The following is a 12,261-nucleotide window of genomic DNA, read 5'->3' on the forward strand; positions in this document are numbered from 1 at the left end:
ACATTCACAAAAGCTGTTTTCTTGCACAAGTCTAGGGAAACACTGTGAGAACACGGGTTATTGTGAATTAATGCCTGAAGTCATGGATTACAAATTCTAGGTTAATTTTGCCATTAGATTAGCACGGTTTCTTCCGGTTATTCCTGCGAGCGTCCCAAAGACACACGTACTTTGAGTTTATAATTGCTTACAGGTCTTTTATCCAAACTCAAGCACACACACCTTCCACTGAAAAATAGAAACTGAGCTCTGACTAGGAACTAGCTAGTAACCCCCTGCAGCCTTTACAAGAAAGACATTTTAACCCTGTTCTGTGTAACAGAACAGCACAACACAGTATTTCCACAAGCAGCTTTGCCCAAGGCAGAAATAAGATAAAAATCAGGACAAGTCGGACTTAGGTTTTGGGGGCGATCTCAGGTAATTTACCTGACAACACTTCTCTATGTCTTAATTTTTCGTTTTACAGGGCACCATGCCGCTCTCCACCCTGTAAAACTGCTTTCCTCCGAGTAGGTTCCGACGGCGCCGATGGGTACTCGTTATCACTGCTGCACAGAGAGCCTAAATCTGCAGCGAGCCCGAATCCGAAACGAGTCAGGCACTGCCTGTAGTCAGACCAAAGGTAACTTGTCCCGTTTGTTTATTTTTAGAGAGAAGAGCAGGCAGCCGGCGCGGGTCGGTACGTTCCTGTAATTTCACCTCAGTGGAGCGGCGGGGCAGGCCTGCGGGCCCCGCTCTCTCCTCGGGCTGAGGTTCGTCACCACACGGCTCCGGCGGCAGAGCCGCGCTCGGGAGGAGCCCGACGCCCACAGGCCGGGGCCCGGGGACCGGCCGCTGGTGCCGGAGCTCCCCGCTGCCGCCCGGCCCCACCGCCCGCAGGCGGCTCCCGTCCGTCCCCCCCCCAACCCCGGGCCCAGGCCGGCACCGCCGGCGGCCTCCGCGGAGGCGGGAGAGCCCGGAGCCGCCCCGGCCGCCGGCAGCGCCCGTGCCCCCGAGCCGCCCGCGGGAAGGGGAGGCTGAGGGGCCGCCGGCGGCGGCGGCGGAGGGCCGAGGGCGGCCGGGCGGCGGTGCGTGCCGGGAGCAGGAGGCGGCCCGGCCGGGTCACGCCCGCCCCCGGCCGCGCCACCGCCCCTTCCTGTCATGGCCGCTGGCGGGCTGCGGGAGGGCGGCTGAGGCGGCGCGGGCCGGCGCCCCCGGGAGCGGAGGGTCGCGGAGCGTCGCGGAGCGGGGACGTGCCGCAGCCCGGAGCCGGCGGCAGGAGGTGACTGAGTGAGGGGCGCCGTTGCGGGCGACGGCCTGCGCGGGGGGGGGCTGCCCCGCGGGGAGCGGCCGTCCCGCAGGCAGCCCGCCGGCGGTGGGACCGGGCGGGCGAGCCCCGCTTCGAGCCCGCTTAGCGGGGGAGGCCGGGGGCCGGCCGGGGTGCGGGACGGAGCCCCGTCACGGGACCCCGCCGGCCGCGGGCGGGCTTTGGGGGGGGGGGGGGGCTGGCGGAAAAAGCCGCTTGTCGCGGGTGGCCCCGGCGGCCTCGGCCGCCGCGGGGTGATGTCGGCGCGGTGTTCCGTCCTCTGCGCCCCGGGAGGGGAAGAAGCCCTGCGGGGCGGTCGGTCCGCCTCAGAGGGACGCTTCCGAAGTTGGAGGAAGCGGGAAGGGTGTTTGTCTCAATTCACATCCTCGCCAGCGTGCGGTGGGGCTGCCCTGCTCCCGGGTCCCGGGGGAGGATGCCCCTTACTAGCAGGGGCGGGTGAGCGGGGCGCAGGAGCTGGCCGGCCCTGAACACCTCGTGAAGGAGGGGGCGCTGGTGGCTGCGGGCGGGAGAGCCTGCCCTGACTTCACCCCAGGGTGAGACTCCAGAAGGTTGGTTTCCTCACAGTTGCATAGCAGGATAGCAAACCCGCCGTGGCTGTCTCGTGACACTAAGTCATTTACTTCTGTAATTGCGAAGATAAAACCTAAATTTCCCGAGTCCCACGCGGGTGTTTGTAGCGCATCGATCACGTCGGTCGGCTTTTGGCAAGACGAGTCCAGGAAGGAAGGCAGGGAAATCCTGTCACGTTCCTTTTGTTTTCCTTGTAGATACCGCTGAAGTACCTGCTTTCCACCGCTTTCCTCGTTTAAGTTCCCCTTGGGGTCAGCTGGTCGTCAGCATGCCTTCTACCGAGAACACCTCAAAACTTTTCCTGGTCCTCGTTTCATTGCTGCTGGTGCTGCCAGTAGTTGAAGCCCTGGACGCAGGAGATACCATCGCCTTCCTACTAGGCCTCGCTGTCAGTGTCGTCGGATTCTGTGCCTGCCTTGGCTTGTATGCGAGGAAAAGGAACGGGCAGCAATGATTTCAAGAAGATGCTCAGATGAACTGAATTTCCAAACACGGCTTGGGGTTGAGATCCGGGGTGTAAGACTGAGCTTCGCTTCTGGATGACTTTCAAAAACCATGTAGTAGATATTTCTGCAAACCCCTCTTACTGTGCAGTGCAACAGAATCAAGACTGTACCTAGTAAAGGGGATTTGTAGGATCTGTCCTCTTGACAGTAAGATGATTTTATATTGCTTGTGATTAAATATTGCCTTAGAGAAGGGTAAGAACTTTTTGAATGGGGAAGGAAAACCATAGAGTGGTTCACAGTACATGTTTATAAATAGAACATGTGAGGGAGACGCATCAACAAGTTCCACAATTTTGGTTTCAAGGGTTAATCAGGAGGAAGCAGCTGTTAATCTTCCAGTCAGGATGACAGAGCTTTGGAAGTACTCCTGTACTTAGATAGCTAGCGAGCAGACTGCTTTGACTTGTGTGCATGTGCTCACATTCTCTGTAACGACAGTGGACACCTAACGGCTCACTTCTGCTGTCACAGGGATGAGACTTCAGAGAACTAAGAAAACATGGAAAACTTTTTTTCTTAAGTATTTTTATTTTATAATGAGCCTCTCCTGTAGCCTGTGTTCTTGTTACTGAGTAGATACACTTAAGAATGGGACCACTATTTTTCTTTAACATGTTTTTCACAGAATAGTACATGTAAGGCTACGTAAATCAGATTAGGTATATGGGTTTTGTCTCTTGGTTGTTTTTTTTTTTATCTGGCTTTCCTTTAGGCACACCAGGTTTAAGGCTCATTTCATTCGGTATTTGTATTTTTTTTCCCCAAAACTGAAGACTTACCTATTTTAATGAGGAATTTTGTGTAGTATTTCTGCATTAGGGAGTTACTAGAATTATAACAAGACAGTTGTGCACATTTCTTTTGCAATATGGACAGAACATGTTTTGTTAAAATCCTGGGTTTAGTCAACAGGTCCATTGTTCTCAAGTGTCTTCCTCGTGACGAACTTATATTGCTAGCTAAACATTTAGACGTCTTACCTAACTGATGTATATGTGTTCCACAGAAGATTAGGACCAAAACCAAAGTAAAAAATCCTGATACAAAATGGGAGATGTAAATAGTCTTATTCTATTCATGCGCAGTCAGATTGTATGGTATACGGTTGAACGACTCTACTCAGTAGCATATGCAGGACCTGTTTCTTTCTTTAAGTACCAAAGGTGAAATGGCACAACCAAGAACGTCTGCCGCAAGTCCCTCTGGTTTGCTAGGGTGTTCTAGCTGTCTGTTTCAGACAAGGAGCACAATCTGTAACAGCAGCAGAATAAGGAGCGTAGGAAGGTGAGCTCTCCACGGTTCACAGAATTTCCTTCTGATCTTGTGCTGTGGACACTGCCACTCTTGCTGAAAATCTTGGCTTTTATCTTTCAGAGCTGGGGAAAAAGGTTAAATGTGATGCAGAGCTATATATTTTGATACTAATCCTCCCCTTCCTCTGTAAATGTCTCTGTTCAGTAGAGCACAAAGCAATGGCTAGAAGAGTTGTCAGGCAGGTCTTATATAAGTAATTGGGTGGGCAGATCATGTTCTCCAAATTCTAAGATTTCTGTATGCTATTTGTGGCTGGTTTGACTTCTGTCTCCAACCTCTGAGGAGACAGATGCCCTGGTTATTTCAGTCTTGCAATTTATGTCCCTCTCTCATGGTCGATGGAGGCAGGAAGGTAAAACGAAAGCTTCCAAAATTGCGTGGGGTTGAAACTGTAGGACTCATCCCAGCAAGCCACAAGAATGTAGGTTTCTGTTCTCAAGTTACAGGAATAATAACGGTCACAAAGTTGCTCTGATGAGATGCAAGTCTTGACAGGTAGCTGTTCTTGGACCCTTTTTGTGGCTTCCAAAAGTCAGAAAGGGACATGGTGCACAATTACTATGTACAAGTGAAATTTACAGCCCTAAGAGGAGCTTCAGACAGTAGTGTCACCTTTGAAAGCTGCCTAGCAGCAGCAGATGATCCTATATGTGATTATTCAACTGGGTGGATGCAAGCACACATCAAGTGTGATCTTCCATGTTCCAGCTTGGCTAAACCATTACCCTTAACAAAAAAACAAACCCCAAAATCACCCCTCAATTCACTTTATATTTCCGAAAATTAGAGAATTTTGCCAATTTTCCAGTAGAGTATTAAATATTGTTTTTTCCAGTAGAATAAATTTTATCACAAGCAGCTTTTCACAGACTCCTTTACCTTCACTTTGGAAAAGATCCCTGGCAATATTTTCACAGAATTGTGCAACAGTTTCACTGCAGGAGAACAGAATTTTAGCAGAGTAATTGGCGTCAGGCGATAGGGATATGAGGAACTGTGTTCTTTGCCCAAACCTGTATGTACTTCATTGAATGGTGTTTGCACAGCGTAATGGCATTGTTTCCTGGGTTCTGACAGAAGCTTTATTGTTAAAGACTTGCATATGTCAATGACTTGAGTGTAAAATCAGATACCCCTGTTTTTCTTCTGTCTTAATAAACTCATGTATGATTTGTCATCAGCTTGATGAAGTAGTTCTTATGAAAAAGAACACTGGGATGACAGAAATGACTGAAACTGCTGAAATTCCTTATACTAAATACTACTTTCTTACATACTTTTGCTTATGTTAGGTGACTTTACAAACTCATGCGGCATGAGGTGTGTTTTCAGTTGAACTTTTGTACAGTGAGTGTACTTCTGTTGGTCCTACTACTTGTTTATCTCGTTTCAGTATTGGTTACTTTAGAGCACTTCAAGGAGGCTGGTCCCCTTACTTTGAACCTGGCAGCTTGCAGTTGCAAAGAGGCCCGTTTCTGTGGTACAAGGGAAACTTGAAGTATTTATTTTTCCTTTTGACTATGAATTTTCAATATTGTCATTATGTAGTTGCCTTTATACCAGAAAAGCCATTTATGGCAGTTTTCTAGCTGGAGACCTGAGGATATAAAGGACCATTTTCTTATTTTCTAAAGAAAAATTACGTTCTAGTGCTTTATAGTTATTTGAATGATACTTTGTTTTTGTTTTTTTTTTAGACTTCAAAAGAGCTTGTTTTATCCCAGCATTTTATGAAAACAGGGTTCTAGCTCTTTTGGGACTTCAGCCAGCACACAAAGCAGTTCACTTTGTGCACTAAACTAATACCTTTAGTGGCTGTCTTCAGAGCAGAGAGCAAAAGCAGCCTGACAATGCCCACCTCTTAACAAATACAGCCTACCCTCTAATTCGTGCAAGAAAGCTGCAACTCAGGAACGAGTAGCTTTTGATTGCTATGATTTTCATCTGGTTTAACAACAGCACAGCTCAAAACCAGCCATCCTACGAACATTTAACAGTCAGCAGTCCCTTTGTGAATGGACAGAAGCCCTCTGCTCCTCGTAGCGTACCTTCAAGTGCTGCACACCAGCTAGGCGTTACCGTTCTGCTGGGTACACCAGTGCCTGGGACTGGAAATACAAATGCTTCACCCAGTTCCTAACGCACTTGCTTCTCTGGGTGTATGAAAACTGACAAACCACTGCTGTGAACCCTTTCTCCCACTCAGGTAAATCCTGCCGCTGGCGGTGATGCTGCTTTAATACTATCGTGAGACTTGGCAATTCTATGGCATCTGCCATCTGAGAACCCTTACATGCTTACAGATATTAATGTCTGCATCCCTGTCGTATCCTTTGATGAGTGGGATAATCGGAAGGAGAGTCAGTGGCTTGTGGTGGTGTCACAGGAGGTAGGTGGTATCTCCAAGATGCTCACTGAGATGTCTGGAGCATGTTGTGCCTGTGGTTCTCAGCCAGCATGCCCCTGCCATGGGAACTGCCCCTGGACTAGCCCAGACACTCCTGTGTACTGACCAGACACAGTCTGAAGCCCCAGTTCCTCTGCACAAAGCTCTTTACATAAGCTTTGTGAGAAGGGAGTAGGGAGTTGAGTTCACCATTTATAATAAGATAAAACATGACTAAATGGATGAACCGTAATAGGTCTGTTACCATGGTAAATGCTCTAATTATCATACTACAAAAGTAACCTTTCCGTTCATTTTTACATCTGATGAAAGGTTTGGCAAATCTAAACTGATAAAATGACAAGAGATTGTTAGGCGTGGTGGAAAGGAAGGCTGGGATCTGGTTGTCCTCCTGGTTTACACTTGAACAAATTGTTAGTAAATCATATGAAGTCAACAGAAATCTGGTTGTTCACCAGATTAGAAAAACAAGACCATTAATTCAGAACCAAATGTGGCAAAATATACCGGGCGAGACTTGATGTGACCAAAGATGCACAGGACCCAAAACAATTCCTGCTGAAATCAATCTTCAAAACTTTTAAGGGACAGGTTTTTAATACATTGGATACTGGCCACGCTGCTAACTGTTAAATTGTTAAAGAATGTAACCAGTTTTGAAATTATGAAGGTTTTCAGTTCACATGAATACGCAGTAGCACCTAAATACTACATTTCCACTATTCAGAAAGCAAGCTTTCCAGCAAGCAAGCTGGAATTTACATATCAAGCTACAATATGGTAAATACCATAAAAGCACATCTAATTTGAACTAAAAATAAAACAGCAATAAAATTATATAGATATTCAAAACATTTCCAGATATTGTACTGGTCTCCTCAGCTCAGTTTCTGTGTAATGAAATTTGGAAGTATGTGGGAGGCTCTGTTACATTAAGGTGCAGGCACACTAGGCAGTCAGCATAGCCTTTTTTTTCTGGATCATTCATCTGATCAGATCAGAACAGAGATTTTCACGAGAAAACCAAAACAAAACGTGCCTTTAGAGTGCTAAGCAAAGAGATCCATATGAGCTCTCGGTGTAAGTGAAGGCCTGAAAGTGGAGTGGCCTCCAGCAGACCTAGCAGTTGCAACCATTAGAGGCAGTGCAGAAAGGATCGTGTCCCCATACACGCTATTGTAGAAAACAAGAGCTTGCTGCTGCGTTGGGCTAAAGCTGGTGTTCTGCTTGAGCCTTCCTGTATTGGCTGTATTCCTCCTCGCTAGTCTTTGTCGTGGAAATTTTAACTGGAACCAACAATACCAGCAGCTTTCCCAGCTGCCGTTCATTCAAGGCACTAAAACGTTTGTGCACATCTTCATACTGCTACTCCCTACTTTGCAAGTATAAAAGCATGAAAATGACCTTCTCTTCCTGAATGGACTCAAAATGCTGCAGAGCAACACAGTTCTGTAAAACTTACTAGAGGAGGGTCTGTCTTTTTCTTCTGTTCTTCCGTTTGTGCAGCTCTTTGCACACATTGCAATGATACTAATAATATAATACAACTACATGTCCCTTCCCTGCCCTCTCACAGAAAAGGAGCAGTCCTAAAACATGGCCAGTTTTAATCTTGGCACAATTAAAGTGAAGAAAACTGTCACTTTTATCAAAATATGTTCACTTTCTACTTCATGAATTACCTGTGAAATGAGAATGTCTTTAATTAATTCTAGAACTGTTCAAGGACATTTTCTGCCAACCTTTTTCTGAACTCAGATGGCTATCAAAATTACATGGTCAATACCTGCACTTATTTCTCAGACTTTAACCAAACATGATGTTCATAAGTCACATGGTAGCAGTTTTAAACTTTATTTGAATCTATTCAAATGATCTGGAGGATTAGCAGAAGCCATGTTGACTCATTTTTCCACAAAAGCACATATTTATTTCGGTGTCTGCATGAATAGCAAGGAACAATTATGCCTTTTTAAAAAGTCTGATCTTTTCAGAAAGGCCATTTGTGGTCAACTTCCAAAAGTCTATCTGAGATTTGGAGACAGCGTATCATCTACAGAGTCTATACACTATAGTCTATATCTACTAAAAAAAAAAAAAAAAAAGTCCTTTTTCATAAAAAGTAATATCGCAATGGGCCTTACCAAAGTCACTTTTCATCTCTTCATAAAAATTAAAGGTGTTGATCGTATATCTGGAGCAGTTGCCAATAAGAAACCAGTATTCAGCAATAAATGTCACACAGTCGTGTTTTTCATTCTATTGTATTAGCAGAAAGAAAACATAAATCCCAGAAACTATTGTACATTAAAAATAGGCAAAAAAGTGCTTTTCCAAGAACAAGTCAGTATTATCTAGTAATAATTATGGCCCTGGTGAAAATCTCAGCGAAGTCAGCTCAGAAAATTTCATTGTCCTAAAATGAAACCAAGCTCTCCTAAAGGGGTGACCAAACTGTGTCTTTTGAACCCCCTGCAACGTTGCCATGACCATCTCCCACGCCAGGGTTCTGGCAGCAGGCTGTCCTGATGCAAGGGATGCTGGATAACCTCAAATCCTGCCTGGGAAGCGACAGACAGCTGCGTCTTGCCGGGTGCCAAATGCGTGCCCAGGCCACTGCTACCCTCTCGCTCCACTGAGCCATCTCCTGTTGTGCCAAAGCCAGACAGGGGATCGGGTATTCCTTTAGACATTCAGGAATAGCTGTGGGGCTTACACATCTTTAACCTTCTTCCGTGCCAGATTTCACATGTCAAAATTTAGTATTGTATGTTACACTTTATTTTTTAAAACCCTGTATATAATCTTTTAAAACATGAAATTTGTGTGTGCTGGGGTGAGTGCTTTCATTTGAGAGAAGTAGGAAAGCAGAGGTCACTCTGCCAGCTGAAAGGATATTTCTAAATTGTCCATCCACAAAGGAGGAAAAAAGGAATCATCTTTGGGAAGAGGCTGAGCCAGGAAATGTACGAGGTGACCTCCAGAGGTCCTTTCCAACCTAATTTACTGTATGATTCTATGAAATCCTAGTTGTAAATGGGATGCATAAACAGCAGCTCAATTCACTTGTATCTTTATGGCAAACAAGGATATATTTGTGGTGAACAAATCTAATCACAGTGTGAGCCCATAGGGAACCTGACCGCAAAAGCTGTGAGGCTGTTCAGTCATCATGTAAGACCACAGGGAAACCAGATGTACCAGGATTCTCCCACTGCGTCTAGTGAAACTCAATCCCTGAGGCATTAAAAGGGTATGGAAAAAAGGCAGCAAATACAGCATATGTACAGTAATCCTCTTTCCAGAGTGGGATTTTTAGAGATGGGTTTATGGGGCTCGTCCTGTACTCCAAATGGAATTCAAGTGCTTCAGTGCAAAGCCCCAAATGCGAATTATCGCAACTCCTACCCAAGTCAACGTTTTGAAAATATTTAGATTTGACAGCCTGAATAAAAGACTGTGTTGCACATGGAGTTCCCATTGGCATCAGTGGGAGTTTAGGACAAGGTCAAAAACAAAATACAGGTTTGGATGCAGTAGCTACGTCGATAGGATGGAGGGGTCCCTGTCATTTGACCAGTAGTACACCTCGCACCAGATGGTGCTCATGGGGAACTGCAGCCACATTAGGCTCCATCCCCATCTCTTTCCTTAGGAAAATATTAGCTGAATTATTTGCTGTGATAACTGAATGCCAAATTTTCATCTGGTTAAAAAACAGCCTGAAGTTGCTGAAATCAGTGCAGTCATCCTGATTTAAATTCATTTTGAACAGAAATCACAAGAGGCTTCATTCTGACCTTGCACCAGCCCTTACACTTCTGTGTAATGCAGTAGAATTATTCTTGATTTCCATTTATGTGAAAATCTAAATTGGTTCTTAAAATAGATGCTGTCTTTTTTTTCTCTCTCAGCCTGCTACCAGTAAATTATTTGACCTACATCTTAATAAATATTAGAAAAAAATATTCTCCCCACTGTTATTCCACAAATACACTTCAGAACTTGTATATTCAACTTAGACTCCATTGTTTCTCCCCCCTGCCCCCCCAAGATTTATTAACCAAGGCAAAGGGAAATCCACATGACAGCCCACTCTCAAGGACACCATACTAATAGAAAGTGCCTCTTTACACACTTTTAGTGTGTGTGCTGTATATGTCTGATGTACATCAGCTTACCTTTCTGCCTTGTTGTTCTTATCGTTCCAGTAATAAGAGCAATCTGTTTTGTGTCTATGTCAAACTGTTCCTCAAGAACTCCCTTCACCTAGTCTATGTGAGGTTCTCTGTATTAAATGAGAAGCACTTTGTAAATTTTCTTTTCCTATCCAGAAATAACAATGAAATCCCAGTAAAAAGGATTACATGCTCTCCATTTCAGAAAGGCCAGCAAGGAAAGTATTATAGCTGTAGATATGAATGTAAAGCACTCGAAATCTGAACTTTCATGAGTTTTGCCAGAGGTTTCTCTGCTTAACTCCCAAAAGACTTAATAGGAATTAAAAATTAAAATCCCTTCTACTTCCAAAGGAATACTGACCTTCCAATAGCAAAGGTAGAGCATGTGATTACTTTATGCACACTAGCAAAATAATCTGAAATTGGTTGTACGTAATAGTTGTCAGACTGCTGCCTACATATATCATAATGCCAACTGTCTTCACTCAGGCCAATGAAAATTGCCACATTTAGTGCAAAATACAGGCCTTGGGAAGTAAATGTAATAGAAACAGGGTGAAAAGGCACTGACACCTTAAATACCCTCTCTTTCATGCAGTAGTAGCTAAGCCATTTGCTCAGTAAGAATTCCGTGTCCTCTTACAGGACCGGGCTTTTGGTTTTTCATTATCTGGTGTTGAAAACCCGCTTTCCTTCTGTCCTGTGCTTGCAAAAGCTGCACTCTGGTTTCACCAGAAATAAATGCTAAGAAGTAAATTTCATGAGTGAAAGATTGTTTTTTTTCATTTTTGAACCAGTTGATCCCTGCCACCTGCTTACAGTAACTATTTCTGGTCTTACTACAAAGACTGAGAAATGTACAGCTTATATGGAACTGGGGCATTTGTAAAGAGTTTTATAAGTATACATTTCTCTAAACTTACCACAGAAATAATAAAAGCCCATAACCTACACTGGTTCAAAAAATTCCTTCTAGGATGCTTGCACTGAACAGACCAGAACAAATCTTTCACCATCCTCTGGTAGAGACACTTCAGAAATCCTTTCTTAAAACTGCTATATAATGCAGTTTTATTCACATTACAGGATACCTAAGCCTTAAACCATAATGCTGAGTCAAAGTCTACTACACTTGTGTCTCTTTCTTCATTTTAGCACTTGGAAGCCCAACGTTAAAATCTCAACATATTCTTAGTACTAGTAATTATTCAGCCTCTTCCTCTTTCTTATCTTTTTCAATTTCAGAAACCTCCAGGCATGATTTAACATGTAGGTTTTTTACATTAAAAAGAAGCATTTAGCATTATTTCCTGTTTTGAAAGGTATCTTACTGTATCTATTCATTAGGAGCCATATTTGAATATCCATATCCCCAATTTAGCAGTTTTTTAAGTAAAGGTTAAAGAGTTTAAGGGTTGAAAATAGTTTTGGTTTAAGTAGGTTCATAATTGTATTCCAAGACTGCCAAGTGAAGCAGAAGTCTGAAAGTTTTGTAATTAAGAATATAACTTTAGCTCTCTCCAACCTCTCACTGTACCTACTGAAGGTTATTCCAGTTCCATTCATTATCTAACTAGGTTTGCCTAAATTGGTCAAAAGTGTATTTAAATCTAGCCTTGCAATTCCACTAATTCTATGTTCTCTATTGCTTCTGTCTGCCTGTGACAGCAGAAAATAACTTCTTACGTTCCTGCAACAAGTTTCTTCTTCTGATTTCTTCTGTCTTACTCCAGAACGGCCATTAAGTTACCTTCCCTTTTTTAACTTTTACTTCTCTTTCAGCATCACCAAGTTTTCCCAAGACATGATCCGTGTTTTGGTAACTAACCCACGTGGGCAAATAAATCATTCTGAGCAATTGCTGGCTCTTTTTGTCTGAAGGTCTTCCATTTGATTTCAGGTTGTCGGCATTTCATTACATTCCGTGGTTGGCCTTGTGGCAATGTCCTTTGAAAATTCAATGCACTAAAA

General features: G+C 44.1%; 1 protein-coding gene across 2 annotated transcripts; it reads left to right on the forward strand.

Annotated features, from left to right (window-relative positions):
* Window positions 1-1,100: 1,100 nt before the first annotated feature.
* On the forward strand, window positions 1,101-4,882 carry SMIM30 (small integral membrane protein 30). Of its 2 annotated transcripts, XM_069802116.1 has the most exons (3): window positions 1,101-1,181; window positions 1,222-1,264; window positions 2,077-4,882. In XM_069802116.1, the coding sequence occupies exon 3, from the start codon at window positions 2,148-2,150 to the stop codon at window positions 2,331-2,333; it is 186 nt and encodes a 61-aa protein (XP_069658217.1). In that variant the 5' UTR covers window positions 1,101-1,181; window positions 1,222-1,264; window positions 2,077-2,147; the 3' UTR covers window positions 2,334-4,882. The 2 variants fall into 2 exon arrangements, with proteins under 2 accessions (XP_069658217.1, XP_069658216.1); XM_069802115.1 differs by lacking the exons at window positions 1,101-1,181; window positions 1,222-1,264 and adding an exon at window positions 1,781-1,976.
* Window positions 4,883-12,261: the final 7,379 nt, after the last annotated feature.

This window comes from Haliaeetus albicilla, chromosome 14 (assembly GCF_947461875.1).
Source record: "Haliaeetus albicilla chromosome 14, bHalAlb1.1, whole genome shotgun sequence".
NCBI lineage: Eukaryota > Metazoa > Chordata > Aves > Accipitriformes > Accipitridae > Haliaeetus > Haliaeetus albicilla.

Coding starts and splice junctions, on each gene's coding strand:
- SMIM30 (XM_069802116.1), top strand. CDS start 2,148: ATGCCTTCTACCGAGAACACCTCAAAACTTTTCCTGGTCCTCGTTTCA.